The sequence below is a fragment of the Oncorhynchus mykiss genome, chromosome 23, assembly GCF_057628025.1.
Source record: "Oncorhynchus mykiss isolate SJ-2025 chromosome 23, ASM5762802v1, whole genome shotgun sequence".
Classification (NCBI taxonomy): Eukaryota; Metazoa; Chordata; class Actinopteri; order Salmoniformes; family Salmonidae; genus Oncorhynchus; species Oncorhynchus mykiss.
Window position 1 is genome coordinate 51,564,510 of NC_143044.1, and position 16,953 is coordinate 51,581,462.

Consider the following 16,953-nt stretch of genomic DNA (forward strand, 5'->3'; position numbering starts at 1 on the left):
GTGATATTCTATAGGTTTATAGTGGTATTCTATAGGTGTATAGTTATGGTGGTATTCATAGGTTTATCGTTATAGTGGTATTCTATAGGTTTATAGTGATGGTGGTGTTCTATAGGTTTATAGTTATAGTGGAATTCTATAGGTGTCACGCCCTGAACATAGAGATATTTGTATTCTCTATGTTGGTTAGGTCGGGGTGTGACTAGGGTGGGCATCTAGGTGATTATATTTCTATGTTGGCCTGGTATGGTTCCCAATCAGAGGCAGCTGTTTATCGTTGTCTCTGATTGGGGATCATATTTAGGCAGCCATTTCCCCTTTGTGCTTTGTGGGATCTTGTCTAGGTATAGTTGCATGTGAGTACTACTTTGAGCTTCACGTTTTGTTTTTTCGCTTTATTGTTTTTGTTCTTTGAGTTTCTCTTCCTAATAAAAGGATGGAAACATACCACACTGCATCTTGGTCCACTCCTTATAACGATCATGACAATAGGTTTATAGTTACGGTATTCTATAGGTTAATAGTTAAGGTAGAAAACATTTTGACACTTGATCATGTACTGATCTCATAGGCCATTCAAATAATCCAGACCATAAACCAGGTTATCAACACCATACGGTGTGTCAAGGGATTTTTCTCATCACAGTACCTGAACTGACCATGGATTGAACAGAATGTCTTTAGTTTGTAGTGGATTAAACTGTGTGGTAACAGACTAGAACCATGCACTGTGAGGGACATTTAAAAAAATATTATTTTTTTTTATTAACTTTTTTTAAAACTAGGCAAGTTAGTTAAAAACAAATCCTTATTTACAATTACAGCCTACACCGGCCAAACCCGGACGACGCTGGGCCAGTTGTGGGCCGCCCTATGGGACTCCCAATCACGGCCGGTTGTGATACATCCTGGATTTAAAAGCCCCATTTCCACTGGATGGGATAGCCCTGGTCATGTAAATGGTTTGTTTCTAGGGAGAAGTTTTATACACCCACTAAAGCCAGTGGACTGCTGGAAGACTAGCTGTCGTCATGGCATCAGCTAATGGTACCTCTTCAGCAAATGCAGACATCTGGACCTAGTACAATACTCACTCAAATATTACACAAATGTTAAGGGTTCAGAAGAAGAAAAAAACATACTGAATAGATTTGTTCTGATTCCACTGTCCAAATATCTTCCTACATGTTTTAACTCTTTGTATGCAACCTACTGTATAGATCCATCCTGGCACAGTTCACCACCTGTAAGACCTGGGTTCAAAAACCATTTGAATCATACTTTATCTGGGCTTGATTGAGCTTGCCTGTCTTACTGGACCAGTAGGATAGTCTCAAAACTGCAAACACCGCCTTCTGGCACTCCAGACAGGCTAGAGCAAACGTATAAATTGTTTTAAAGATTTCAAATAGTATTTGAACCCAGGTCTGCTGCTTAACACTGTGGTGGTATGAAGGAACAAAATAGAGAAGGTAGTGGGCTGAAACTGAGGCCACTTCTAAATGATGTATGTTGTTGATCTTTAGAGAAATGTCCCCCCTCTCCCTCTCTGCTGTCTGCTGAAGATAATGATGTCTTTAGGGAGAGAGTGAACCTTTTCCTCCCTTTTACTCTCCCTTCATTTTCCTCTGATTCTCTCTCTTCCCTCCTCTGTCCAGTCTCACTCAGAGTAACATAGTTAGAAAGAGATGCAGAGAGGGATCGGGGAAGAGAGAGGCGGAGGCCAGACCTTTATCCTTCCCTGTCCTGTCTCCCTAAGATCAGACCAGTAAAGACCATGATATCTCTGTCCTGTCTCCCTAGGATCAGACCAGTAAAGTCCATGATATCTCTGTCCTGTCTCCCTAAGATCAGACCAGTAAAGACCATGATATCTCTGTCCTGTCTCCCTAAGATCAGACCCGTAAAGACCATGATATGTCTGTCCTGTCACCCTAGGATCAGAGCAGTAAAGACCATGATATCTATGTCCTGTCTCCCTAAGATCAGACCAGTAAAGACCATGATATCTATGTCCTGTCTCCCTAAGATCAGACCAATATAGACCATGATATCTCTGTCCTGTCACCCTAGGATCAGACTAGTAAAGACCATGATATCTCTGTCCTGTCTCCCTAAGATCAGACCAGTAAAGACCATGATATCTCTGCCTCCTTGCTATGAGGCTGGGGCTCAGACCACATATCTAGGAAGGAAGAGAGAGAGATGGAGAGACAACTGTTGTTAGCCTCTGCTCAGTGCTGTTGGGCCTTATGACAGGCAAGCAGGGAGGGATGGGAGGCTTTGAGTCTTCACTCTAGCCCTGACTCTAGCGCTGACTTTAGGGTTTACAGTTGGTTACATTGTTCACATATCACCAGGCAAATTCAATACCTGGTATTTGAAATTATTTCAAGTAGTATTTTAACCCAGGTCTACTCTGCTCAGTCTCTCTCCTCTCTGTCTCTCCTGCAGCAGCACAGTGTGAGACACTACAGGGAGCTGTGTACGCTAGCCTTGCTAATTACACACGGCACTGTGCCTCCCTCGCTCAGACAGCGCCCAGGCCACAATACCTACACACACATACCTACACCCACACACATGGCGCTGTGCCTCCCTCCCTCCGACAGCGCCCGGGCTACAATACCTACACACACATACCTACACACACCCACACACGTGGCACTGCGCCTTCCTCGCTCCGACAGCGCCCAGGCCACAATAGCTACACACATATACCTACACACACATACCTACACACATGGCACTGTGCCTTCTTCACTCCGACAGCGCCCGGGCTACAACACACACACGCACACACCTACACACACCCACACACGTGGCACTGCGCCTTCCTCGCTCCGACAGCGCCCAGGCCACAACACACACAGCACTGTGCCTCCTTCGCTCCGACAGCGCCCGGGCTACAACACACACACGCACACACCTACACACACCCACACACGTGGCACTGCGCCTTCCTCGCTCCGACAGCGCCCAGGCCACAACACACACACAGCCCTGTGCCTTCCTCGCTCCGACAGCGCCCAGGCCACAACACACACACAGCACTGCGCCTCCCTCGCTCCGACAGCGCCCAGGCCACAACACACACACAGCACTGCGCCTCCCTCGCTCCGACAGTGCCCAGGCCACAACAACACAATCTGGCAGCTCCCCAGTACACACTCTACATCTACCGCTTCAGCTAGCAAATAAACAGAGGGGAGGGGGAGAGAGAGACAGAGGGAAGAAGGGAGCGGAGAGTGAGGGAGATGGTGGGGAGGGAGAAGTGGGGCTAGAGAGAGAGTAGGGGAGAGAGAGAGAGAGAGAGAGAGAGAGAGAGAGAGAGAGAGAGAGAGAGAGAGAGAGAGAGAGAGAGAGAGAGAGAGAGAGAGAGAGAGAGAGAGAGAGAGAGAGAGAGAGAGAGAGAGAGAGAGAGAGAGAGAGAGAGAGAGAGAGAGAGAGAGAGAGAGAGAGAGAGAGAGAGAGAGAGAGAGAGAGAGAGAGAGAGAGAGAGAGAGAGAGAGAGAGAGAGAGAGAGAGAGAGAGAGAGAGAGAGAGAGAGAGAGAGAGTGTAGCAGGGGAATTTCTCAAGACAGCAGACTAATTATGTTTACTTACTTGCTGGCTGAGTCCCAAATGGCACCCTATTCGCTTTATTGTGCTCTGGTCTAAAGTAGTGCACTACATAGGGAATAGGGTCCCATTTATGGCGCACACTCTGCCACTTTCTAACCAGTGTGGCTGCCTGGCTGGCGGTAATGGCACTTTACTTTAGACAAGAAGGGTGAAGTTTTGTCATGTGTGGAGAGACTAAGAGATGCACCGTTAGAGTTACAGTAAGAGGGTTTGTCTTGTCTGTTGTGTCTGCATTCCTAATGGCACCCTGTTCCCCACATAGTGCCCTACTTTGACTAGAGCCCTATGGGCCCTGGTCAACCCTACTAGCCCTGGTCAAAAGTAGTGCACTACATAGGGAATAGGTTGCAGTTTAGGTATGCGATTTGTGTCATGTGAGTGGGAACTGCCTTCAAAGCTGTGTTGGAACCAGATCCCGTAAGGGTAACAGATATCTAGAGTGGCCAGGCCCAACGAATACCACAGAGGTTACTGCAGAAAATGCTGTTTACAATGTTTCCATTGGCTCAGCGATTCACCTCCATAGCTGAACATCACCCATAGCCTTAGGTTGTGAGGCTGATCCTTGTGTGAACGTCTATAGGAAAACAACCTGATCATTAGTGTTCAGATATAGACTTAACATTTAGCAGAAGCTTTAATCCAAAGCGATTTACAGTCATTACCTGCACACATGTTTTTGTATGGGGTGGCCCCGGGAATCAAACCCACAATCCTGACATTACAATCACCATGCTCTACCCACTGAGTTCCAGAAACCACACCGAAAGGCTGACCACAGTGAGAAAGTCTAGAGGGAAACGTCCTAATTGACACTTGATATCACTGACTGTAAGTGTAAATCTCAGATTTTACAGTAGAGCAACACTCAGAGGAAGCGTACCTTATTGCAAAGGTTATATTTAATACTTCAACACATAAAAACAACAGATGGGATGATATAGAGCTGCAGCCATCGTCTTTACGGAGCCACCAGACGTGTTCTTTCTCTGTCACCTGATACGTCTATGACTGTACAAGCAGAGGACATATACATGTGGAACGTGGATTGCTTAGGGCACGGTTACGTGGCTGTAGTCTTCCACTGAGCCAGGCCCCGTAGTTAGTTCTCGTATCAGAAAAACGATACTCGCTCACATGGCAGTCATGCACACAAGACATTCTGTCTTCTCAGGTGTCCCCTTTACCCTTAAATATCACATGCTAGCTTTAAATAACAACTTTAACCTAATATTAGCACGGACGGGGAGGGAACAGAGGGGACAGGCAAGAGAATGTTCTAAAAACAAGTAAATAGGCCAAACTAAATTAACCTGGCTGAGCGCCTTCCAACACCCTTCCAACCTAAATTAACCTGCACATTTATTTAGGCCACTGTTTTTATTATTAATGATGCAAACGAATAAACAGCATACGATAGTAAAATAGCAAAGATAGGACCTTACATTTATTTAGGGCAACTGACTATGTTTATAATGTTAATAATGAATGATGCAGATGAATAAACAGACTGGGATTCAAAACAGTATCTTACATTTATCCCAGGTTTCCCCTCCGCACCAGGCTCCCCAGCTGGTCCCTTCTCACCCTGCAGAGGAAAGAGCAAGTTGAAACTCAGGTCCTACACAAGCACGCCATCATTTCCATGCATTATAAATACAGATGTGCAGTAACAACATGTTGTTTTGAAAGGTCTGACGTCTCCTCAGGAGACAGGAGACGGTGGTTTATCCAATCATTGATGCTCTTACTGCCAGCGCCTCTTACAAGGGATACAGGTCACAAGCATCATGACAAAATGTCAACTTCATCTATAAACACAATTTATGTCTCCAAACCCAACCCTAAATCTAAATCCTGATTCCTATCCTGAAAGATGAGACCTGATATGACCGGTCTGTCTTCATGTTGTAGCAAAGGTCTCATCTTCAGCCGTTTATTCATCGAAGTGATATGTCCTCTATAGAGACATTCAACTAAACAGTGCTAAAGTTCACAGAACAGACAAGAACTCGTTGACATCTTCCAGTCGTGTGCTCTCTGTTTCACTCCCAAGTATATTAAATAACTTGAAGGCAACAGGCTAAAACAAATTCTGAAATTATCCTGTTTATTTGTTTCCATGAAATATCTGTCTGAATGTGGAGTCCTGGTAGTAAACAAATTAGGACTATGTCGACATTATAAATAAATGATGGGGCCAGGGGTGGGTGTGTGTGTGTGTGTGTGTGTGTGTGTGTGTGTGTGTGTGTGTGTGTGTGTGTATGATAATGAAGTGTTTCTGATGGACCTAATTATCTGACAGTGCACACCCTTGTTTCACATCGTGATTGTAATAGATTTATGTGTTCATCGTTGATGTGTGTGTGTGTGTGTGTGTGTGTGTGTGTGTGTGTGTGTATTCATCGTCCAGGTTGATAGAGAAGACACTATCACACAGCTGCATAACCAAATCATATCATTAACCAGGAAGAGGCACGCAGCAGTATTATGATGAAACTCTCTTGGCAGTCACCATCGTTTGAAATACATTCAGTATAGAAAGTGACATCCAAACGTTGCTGAATAAACAGGCATCGTAACAATGCTCCATTTCCACCTGTTTCATAAAAATCTCAACAACTTTATATGGACAATAAACTTTATTACTTGAAACAAACATGTTGATAATATGCCAATTCAAACAACAACGATTATCAAGCTGTTGAATAAACAGGGCAACACTTGACATTGCATGCAGGTATGATGCATTACAATGTTGAAAATGTCCTAGAGAGAAATAGCATACTGTGAGCCACATGATAAGACATAAAGCAGTATAGTTAGCGTTAGTTTTCCACTCTGCATAATAAACATTGATTCTATTCCGTCTTTGAGACAGTCCAGTAATTCCAGAATAGTCCAGTAATGTCAGACTGATCCGTTTAAAAGGCAGGTTTCCTGGACAACGATTAAGCCGAATCCTGGACTAAAGAACAATGGAGAATCTTCACGAGGACTAGGCTGTGTCTGTGTCTGTGAAACCAACCCTATGAGGACTAGGTTGTGTCTGGGAAACCAACCCTATGAGGACTAGGTTGTGTCTGTGAAACCAACCCTATGAGGACTAGGCTGTGTCTGTGTCTGTGAAACCAACCCTATGAGGACTAGGTTGTGTCTGGAAAACCAACCCTATGAGGACTAGGTTGTGTCTGTGTCTGTGAAACCAACCCTATGAGAACTAGGCTGTGTCTGTGTCTGGGAAACCAAACCTATGAGGACTAGGTTGTGTCTGTGAAACCAACCCTATGAGAACTAGGTTGTGTCTGTGTCTGTGAAACCAACCCTATGAGAACTAGGTTGTGTCTGTGAAACCAACCCTATGAGGACTAGGTTGTGTCTGGGAAAACAACCCTATGAGGACTAGGTTGTGTCTGGGAAACCAACCCTATGAGGACTAGGTTGTGTCTGTGTCTGTGAAACCAACCCTATGAGGACTAGGCTGTGTCTGTGTCTGGGAAACCAAACATATGAGGACTAGGTTGTGTCTGGGAAACCAACCCTATGAGGACTAGGTTGTGTCTGTGTCTGTGAAACCAACCCTATGAGAACTAGGTTGTGTCTGGGAAACCAACCCTATGAGGACTAGGTTGTGTCTGTGTCTGTGAAACCAACCCTATGAGAACTAGTTTGTGTCTGGGAAACAAACCCTATGAGGACTAGGTTGTGTCTGTGTCTGGGAAACCAACCCTATGAGGACTAGGCTGTGTCTGGGAAACCAACCCTATGAGGACTAGGTTGTGTCTGTATCTGGGAAACCAACCCTATGAGAACTAGGTTGTGTCTGGGAAACCAACCCGATGAGGACTAGGTTGTGTCTGGGAAACCTACCCTATGAGGACTAGGCCATGTCTGGGAAACCAACCCTATGAGGACTAGGTTGTGTCTGGGAAACCAACCCTATGAGGACTAGGTTGTGTCTGTGTCTGTGAAACCAACCCTATGAGGACTAGGTTGTGTCTGTGTCTGGGAAACTAACCCTATGAGGACTAGGTTGTGTCTGTGAAACCAACCCTATGAGAACTAGGTTGTGTCTGGGAAACCAACCCTATAAGGACTAGGTTGTGTCTGGGAAACCAACCCTGAGGACTAGGTTGTGTCTGTGTCTGTGAAACCAACCCTATGAGAACTAGGTTGTGTCTGGGAAACCAACCCCATGAGGACTAGGCTGTGTCTGGGAAACCAACCCTATGAGAACTAGGCTGTGTCTGGGAAACCAACCCTATGAGGACTAGGTTGTGTCTGTGTCTGGTAAACCAACCCTATGAGGACTAGGCTGTGTCTGTGTCTGGGAAACCAACCCTATGAGGACTAGGTTGTGTCTGTGTCTGTGAAACCAACCCTATGAGGACTAGGCTGTGTCTGTGTCTGGGAAACCAACCCTATGAGGACTAGGCTGTGTCTGTGTCTGGGAAACCAACCCTATGAGGACTAGGTTGTGTCTGTGTCTGGGAAACCAAACCTATGAGGACTAGGCTGTGTCTGGGAAACCAACCCTATGAAGACTAGGCTGTGTCTGTATCTGGGAAACCAACCCTACGAGGACTAGGCTGTGTCTGGGAAACCAACACTATGAGGACTAGGTTGTGTCTGGGAAACCAACCCTATGAGAACTAGGCTGTGTCTGGGAAACCAACCCTATGAGGACTAGGTTGTGTCTGTATCTGGGAAACCAACCCTATGAGGACTAGGTTGTGTCTGGGAAACCAACCGAGGACTAGGCTGTGTCTCTATCTGGGAAACCAATCCTATGAGGACTAGGCTGTGTCTGTGTCTGGGAAACCAACCCTATGAGGACGAGGTTGTGTCTGTGTCTGGGAAACCAACCCTATGAGGACTAGGTTGTGTCTGTGTCTGGGAAACCAACCCTATGAGGACTAGGTTGTGTCTGTGTCTGTGAAACCAACTCTATGAGGACTAGGCTGTGTCTGTATCTGGGAAACCAACCCTATGAGGACTAGGCTGTGTCTGTATCTGGGAAACCAACCCTATGAGGACTAGGTTGTGTCTGTGTCTGTGAAACCAACCCTATGAGGACTAGGCTGTGTCTGGGAAACCAACCCTTTGAGGACTAGGCTGTGTCTGTGTCTGGGAAACCAACCCTATGAGGACTAGGTTGTGTCTGTGTCTGGGAAACCAACCCTATAAGGACTAGGTTGTGTCTGTGTCTGGGAAACCAACCCTATGAGGACTAGGTTGTGTCTGTGTCTGTGAAACCAACCCTATGAGGACTAGGCCATGTCTGGGGAACCAACCCTATGAGGACTAGGTTGTGTCTGGGAAACCAACCCTATGAGGACTAGGCTGTGTCTGGGAAACCGACCCTATGAGGACTAGGTTGTGTCTGTGTCTGGGAAACCAACCCTATGAGGACTAGGTTGTGTCTGGGAAACCAACCCTATGAGGACTAGGTTGTGTCTGGGAAACCAACCCTATGAGGACTAGGCTGTGTCTGTGTCTGGGAAACCAACCCTATGAAGACTAGGCCGTGTCTGGGAAACCAACCCTATGAGGACTAGGTTGTGGCTGTGTCTGGGAAACCAACCGTATGAGGACTAGGCTGTGTCTGGGAAACCAACCCTATGAGGACTAGGCTGTGTCTGTGTCTGGGAAACCAACCCTATGAGGACTAGGCCATGTCTGGGAAACCAACCCTATGAGGACTAGGTTGTGTCTGGGAAACCAACCCTATGAGGACTAGGTTGTGTCTGGGAAACCAACCCTATGAGGACTAGGCTGTGTCTGTGTCTGGGAAACCAACCCTATGAGGACTAGGCCGTGTCTGGGAAACCAACCCTATGAGGACTAGGCTGTGTCTGGGAAACCAACCGTATGAGGACTAGGCTGTGTCTGGGAAACCAACCCTATGAGTTTAGAGCTCAGTAATCCTACTCTGTCACACCCTGCTCAGTTTTAACAGCGGAACCAACCCAGTCTGTGTGACCAATGAGCTGTTGTGTTGAGGTCAGCCCACAGAGGAACCAACCCAGTCTGTGTGACCAATGAGCTGTTGTGTTGAGGTCATCCCACAGAGGAACCAACCCAGTCTGTGTGACCAATGAGCTGTTGTGTTGAGGTCAGCTCACAGAGGAATCAACCCAGTCTTGTATTGAGCAGGCAGCCCAGTCCCTGTATGTTGTATTGAGCAGGCAGCACAGTCCCTGTATGTTGTATTGAGCAGGCAGCCCAGTCCCTGCATGTTGTATTGAGCAGGCAGCCCAGTCCCTGTATGTTGTATTGAGCAGGCAGCACAGTCCCTGCATGTTGTATTGAGCAGGCAGCCCAGTCCCTGCATGTTGTATTGAGCAGGCAGCCCAGTCCCTGTATGTTGTATTGAGCAGGCAGCCCAGTTCCTGTATGTTGTATTGAGCAGGCCAGTCAGTGTATTGTACACTGTGCCAGAGGGACAGATTTCTCCCTCAGTCCATTGGCCTAATCAGAGAGGATATGGTGATGAAAAGAGGCGCTTTCATTATGCCATTTTAAACTGTCCATCTGCTCAGCCCAATACTTAGCGGAGCCACACCGCCATTACGAAGGAACCAATTATGCAAAAGCCACAAAATACAGACCATTTCCCTGAAAGCATAGCTTTGTTTTCCTGTAATTTCATAGTCTACTGAAGTCTTTTCACGATATTTATTCTAAACACATCTAGCCTTTGGCCCATAAAGCCACACCACCATTATGAAAGAACAAATTATGCAAATGCTACACAATTCTATTCTGGTCCCAGATCTGTTTGTGCTGTAGCTCACTCCTCTGAGACCAGCCCAACATAATGCAGCATTCCTGAGTATTTCCCTGAACCCTTGCATCAATGCATCTCTAAAGGACGTCACGCTGCTTGCTGAGAGAGTACCACTTCCTCCTGATTCGGCTCACACTGATGCTCAAACCCAGAACCTCTGCCTTGCTAGCACATGTGACCGCCCTCCTGAACCAACTTACCAGTCGGTGCCAAAGGAAAAAGCTAGTTATTTGCTGACGCAGGTGGGGACAGTTCAGGCTGAGGAGGAAGTTTCCCACACCACCATGTGATACTCATGCTGCCTGCAGCCTATAGTTGAATTTCCCTGAAACCTTGCATGAACGCATGCTGTTTTACTGTAGGTGCAGAGACTAGGTAAGAGCTGTGATATATACATTCCAGACACGTCCTTCACATGAGACCAAGCTATTAGAGTTCAGGTCAATCCACATTCGACATTATCACCAGATAATCATAGAACACACTGTGCATGTACCGTCATGGCTGCATGTAGTAAAATATGAATAGCTATTGTGTTAGTCTTGAGATTACAGGGGGAAAGGCCTTGGGCTACGAAAGACTGTAGATCCTTCAGAGATGTATTAGAAAACCTGTGCTACAAAATCCTTTAAAATAAAATATATATTACAACAGAAGACATATGCTACATATTAATAACCATGTATCCACTGCAGTGGGACTCTGCATGCTGGGAATGTGAATATCAGTATATCCACTACAGTGCATGCTGGGAATGTGAATATCAGTGTATCCACTACAGTGGGACGTTGTACGTTTGGATTATCTGGTGTTTATACATGACAGAGAGTGAAACCAGAGACATTTACCATTATGTAATATGTGTGTGTGTGTACGTTTCCGTGTGTGTGTGTGTGTGTGTGTGTATGTTTCTGTGTGTGTGTGTACTTACCATTGCTCCATCGATCCCCTTAGACCCGTTTGATCCTGCCTCCCCCTGAAATGACAAGGTTGAAACTTGAAATGTTAAAATAACAAACATTGAAGGTCTACTCGAGGAGAAATATCTTGGTAGTTTCACTGAGGTCTGTGCCGTAGGGTTCAGTACAGCTCTGAATGGGCCTTCGTTCACACGTCTACAATGTTTAGCGCCTTGAGTCAACTTCACAACGGAATTACACATCACTTCAGGTTATAAAGAATAAGAGCAGGACTATTTCCCACACACCTTACTGTATATACATGTACAGTACATACTCCATACTGTCCAATATCTAATGCATAAGGAATAGCCACAACTCTATGACTAATGCATATTTACATACACATAAATATTTCTCTGGGTAAGTGCATGATATTCACTTGTGTTTACAAGATGAAAAAGCAAATGATTTGTTAATCTCTGACCCTGTATTGAAGCAGTTCTGAGAGCGTACATGAGACATTGAATCAGAGGGCATACAATACTGTAAATACATGAGGAGAGGATATACAATAAGTCCTATCTCCCTCCTAAGGGACTATTGCTCTATGTGTAAATCCCTTTGTGTCCTGGGTGTAAATCCTGTTCCTGGAGAGCTACCATGCTGTAGGTTTTCACTCCAACCCTGTTCCTGGAGAGCTACGCTCCTGTAGGTTTTCACTCCAACCCTGTTCCTGGAGAGCTACCATCCTGTAGGTTTTCACTCCAACCCTGTTCCTGGAGAGCTACCCTCCTGTAGGTTTTCACTCCAACCCTGTTCCTGGAGAGCTACCATCCTGTAGGTTTTCACTCCAACCCTGTTCCTGGAGATCTACCGTCCTGTAGGTTGTCACTCCAACCCTGTTTCTGGAGAGCTACCCTCCTGTAGGTTGTCACTCCAACCCTGTTTCTGGAGAGCTACCCTCCTGTAGGTTTTCAGTCCAACCCTGTTCCTGGAGAGTTACCCTCTTGTAGGTTTTCACTCCAACCCTGTTCCTGGAGAGCTACCATCCTGTAGGTTTTCACTCCAACCCTGTTCCTGGAGAGCTACCATCCTGTAGGTTTTCAGTCCAACACTGTTCCTGGAGATCTACCATCCTGTAGGTTTTCACTCCAACCCTGTTCCTGGAGGGCTACCATTCTTGAGGTTTTTGCTCCAACCTTGTTCCTGTAGAGCTACCATCCTGTAGGTTCACTCCAACCCTGTTCCTGGAGAGCTACCCTCCTGTAAGTTCACTCCAACCCTGTTGCTGGAGAGCTACCCTTCTTGAGGTTTTTGCTACAACCCTTATCTAGTGGACCAGATTCTAATAATTAGCTGGTTGATATGCTGAATCCAGTTAGTTACAACTGGGGTTGGAGAGAAAACCTACAGAAGAGGGTTGGAGAGCCCTGCACTACAGAAACACAATGGGGAGAGAAGGAGCGAGTCACCACCACTATCACCACCACCACCATCACCCCCATCATAATCACCACCACTATCACCACCATCACCATCCCCCCCATCATAATCACCACCACCACCCCCACCATAACCACCACCGTAATCACCACCGTAACCACCACCATCACCCCCACCACCACCACCCCCACCGTAATCACCACCACCCCCACCATAACCACCACCATAACCAGCACCGTAATCACCACCACCACCATAACCACCGTAATCATCACCACCGCCATAACCAGCACCGTAATCACCACCACCACCATAACCACCGTAATCATCACCACCACCATAACCACCGTAATCATCACCACCACCATAACCAGCACCGTAATCATCACCACCACCATAACAACCGTAATCATCACCCCCACCACCACCACCCCCACCGTAATCACCACCACCCCCACCATAACCACCACCATAACCAGCACCGTAATCACCACCACCACCACCATAACCACCGTAATCATCACCACCACCATAACCAGCACCGTAATCACCACCACCACCATAACCACCGTAATCATCACCACCACCATAACCAGCACCGTAATCATCACCACCACCATAACCACCGTAATCATCACCACCACCATAACCAGCACCGTAATCATCACCCCCACCACCACCACCCCCACCGTAATCACCACCACCCCCACCATAACCACCACCATAACCAGCACCGTAATCATCACCACCACCACCATAACCACCGTAATCATCACCACCGCCATAACCACCACCACCACCATAACCACCACCGTAACCGCCGTAATCACCACCATCACCACTAACACCACCACCATAACCACCACCATCCCCACCATCACCACCACCATCACCCGCACCATAACCACTAACACCACCACCATCACCCCCACCATAACCATCACCCCCACAATAACCACAATCAGAACCACCAACCTTCACCGGTAACACCACCACCAACTCATAATAGCTGATGAAGGGGACATTGTTATTATAATAATAGCTGATGAAGGCGATAGTGTTATTATGGTAGCTGATGAAGGGGATAGTATTATCATGATAGCTGATGAAGGGGATAGTATTGTCATAATAGCTGATGAAGAAGATAATATTAACATGATAGCTGATGAAGGAGATAATATTATCATGATAGCTGATGAAGGAGATAATATTAACATGATAGCTGATGAAGGAGATGGTATTATCATGATACCTGATGAAGGAGATAATATTATCATGATACCTGATGAAGGGGATAATATTATCATGATACCTGATGAAGGGGATAGTATTATCATGATACCTGATGAAGGGGATAGTATTATCATGATAGCTGATGAAGGAGATAGTATTATCATGATAGCTGATGAAGGAGATAGTATTATCATGATAGCTGATGAAGGAGATAGTATTATCATGATAGCTGATGAAGGAGATAGTATTATCATGATAGCTGATGAAGGGGATAATATTAACATGATAGCTGATGAAGGAGATAGTATTATCATGATAGCTGATGAAGGAGATAGTATTATCATGATAGCTGATGAAGGGGATAGTATTATCATGATAGCTGATGAAGGGGATAGTATTATCATGATAGCTGATGAAGGGGATAGTATTATCATGATACCTGATGAAGGAGATAGTATTATCATGATAGCTGATGAAGGGGATAATATTAACATGATAGCTGATGAAGGGGATAGTATTATCATGATAGCTGATGAAGGGGATAGTATTATCATGATACCTGATGAAGGAGATAGTATTAACATGATAGCTGATGAAGGGGATAGTATTATCATGATACCTGATGAAGGGGATAGTATTATCATGATACCTGATGAAGGGGATAGTATTATCATGAAAGCTGATGAAGGGGATAGTATTATCATGATACCTGATGAAGGGGATGGTATTATCATGATAGCTGATGAAGGGGATAGTATTATCATGAAAGCTGATGAAGGGGATAGTATTATCATGATAGCTGATGAAGGAGATAGTATTATCATGATAGCTGATGAAGGAGATAGTATTATCATGATAGCTGATGAAGGGGATAGTATTATCATGATAGCTGATGAAGGGGATAGTATTATCATGATAGCTGATGAAGGAGATAGTATTATCATGATAGCTGATGAAGGGGATAGTATTATCATGATAGCTGATGAAGGGGATAGTATTATCATGATAGCTGATGAAGGAGATAGTATTATCATGATAGCTGATGAAGGGGATAGTATTATCATGATAGCTGATGAAGGGGATAGTATTATCATGAAAGCTGATGAAGGGGATATTGTTATTATCATAATAGCTGAAGAAGGGGATAGTATTATGCTACTTTAGTTGAACCTTAGTCCAACAGCACTCCAGGACATAGAAAACTCTCTCACAGATTATATGTAGTGGGAGAATAAGAGTTTAGTGGTTTAAAACAGAAACCTTATATCTTACAGATCATGGACAGTCCAAACAAGCCAACCGTCTGACTCACCTTCTGTCCAGGAATACCATCCAGACCTGGTGAGCCAGAAACACCCTGGTCACCCTGAGGTAGAAATAGAACACGCACGCACAATTAGGATTAGGCATGCACACGCACACACACGAAAGCGCGCACACACACACACACACAGTAAAAGGGAAGGCTTTAAGACATCTCTAAAACAGCAAAACAGTACTCTGCGGTAGCTAATACTGTTCGGGTGGAAACCACACGAACCACACAGGCAGAATAGGCCAAGTCACACCACCATCAATCTCAATATGAATGTTATGACACTTGATATAGACTTTGCATGTCATGTGCAGTGTTGAGTAACGCAGACCAGCTTTAGCCAATTCTCAAACCTTATCAAGTATAGGAAAATGTTTGGGTGGGCCGCGCTTTTTAAGTGTTATGTCATTAGATTGGATCGAGTTTCATAGACAAATATGTCCCTGTGTGTGTGTGTGTGTGTGTGTGTGTGTGTGTACGTGCGTGCGTGTGCGTGCGTGTGTGTATTCTTCAACTTCAACTTCTAAGGGCTCTAGAGGAGGGTTTAGAGGGTGATGATGCTTTAGAGTGGTCCTGGTGAACTGAAGGTGCTAGACCATGTACAGACCCAGCTGACAGGGCACTCTCTGACTCTCTGTTATGTTTAAAGAGTTTATCATGTTCAAACACATATGTAAGTTGTGAAATATCTCATATACAGTATTGTATAAATATAAAATATTTCCATGGTAACATACTGTACCTTCTGGCTTGAGTTTCCAGGGAACCCATCTTTCCTGGTCTCTCCCTGTAAAGGGCAACATGATACAGTCAGTAGCTGCTGATCCCTTATTGGTCATTTAGTTAGTGACTGCTTGTCTTATTGGATGTACAGTCAGTGGCTGGTCTCTAATTGGCTGTACAGTCAGTGGCTGGTCTCTAATTGGCTGTACAGTCAGTGGCTGGTCTCTAATTGGCTGTACAGTCAGTGGCTGTTCTTTTAGTAGCAGCTTGTCTCTCCCACGTCTATGGCAAGTAAGTATGGTTAAAATTGAACTGTTTCTCAAAGTTCCCTGAACACGTCACAGACATGGCTATAATATTTTCCTGAATGTTGCAGCCAAGGAATGGTGGTATGATTGGGACAACATGAATAGGCCTTGATTAAGCTTAGTTTGTTGCAATAGTTCCTTAATTGGACTAATTGTCATAATGATACAGCATTCCACCCTGTATCCCACTGCTGAAGCAGGGTCAGTCCCTGGATGGGAGACCAGATGCTGCTGGAAGTGGTGTCGGAGGGCCAGTAGGAGGCACTCTGGTCTAAAAAATCAAATAAAATGTCCCAGGGCAGTGATTAGGGACATTGCCCTGTGTAGGTTTCTGTCTTCCTGATGGGACGTTAAACGGGTGTCCTGACTCTCTGTGGTCACTAAACATCCCATGGAACGTAACAGTAGGGGTGTTAACTCTGGTGTCCTGGCTAAATTCCCAATCTGGCCACCTAATCATCCCCAGCTTCCAATTGGCTCATTCATCCTCCCTCCTCTCCCTTGTAACTATTCCCCAGGTCTTTGCTGTAAATGAGAATGTGTTAAAATGATGTAAAATAATTAAAAGTTTATTTGGTTGACATAGAACTACAATGGTTAAATGCCACTTTTTTA

General features: G+C 45.4%; 1 protein-coding gene across 8 annotated transcripts in view; it reads right to left on the reverse strand.

Annotated features, from left to right (window-relative positions):
- The window catches only part of LOC110515674 (uncharacterized), a 252,866-nt gene that overhangs the window by 197,586 nt on the left and 38,327 nt on the right, over nucleotides 1-16,953 (reverse strand). For all 8 annotated transcript variants that reach the window (XM_090217615.1, XM_090217612.1, XM_090217614.1 and 5 more), the window contains exons 10-13: nucleotides 16,050-16,094; nucleotides 15,305-15,358; nucleotides 11,346-11,390; nucleotides 5,159-5,212 (exon numbers count right to left, since the gene is read on the reverse strand). In XM_090217615.1, the coding sequence (XP_090073741.1) occupies nucleotides 5,159-5,212; nucleotides 11,346-11,390; nucleotides 15,305-15,358; nucleotides 16,050-16,094 (198 nt within the window). The remainder of the gene's footprint in view (nucleotides 1-5,158; nucleotides 5,213-11,345; nucleotides 11,391-15,304; nucleotides 15,359-16,049; nucleotides 16,095-16,953) is intronic.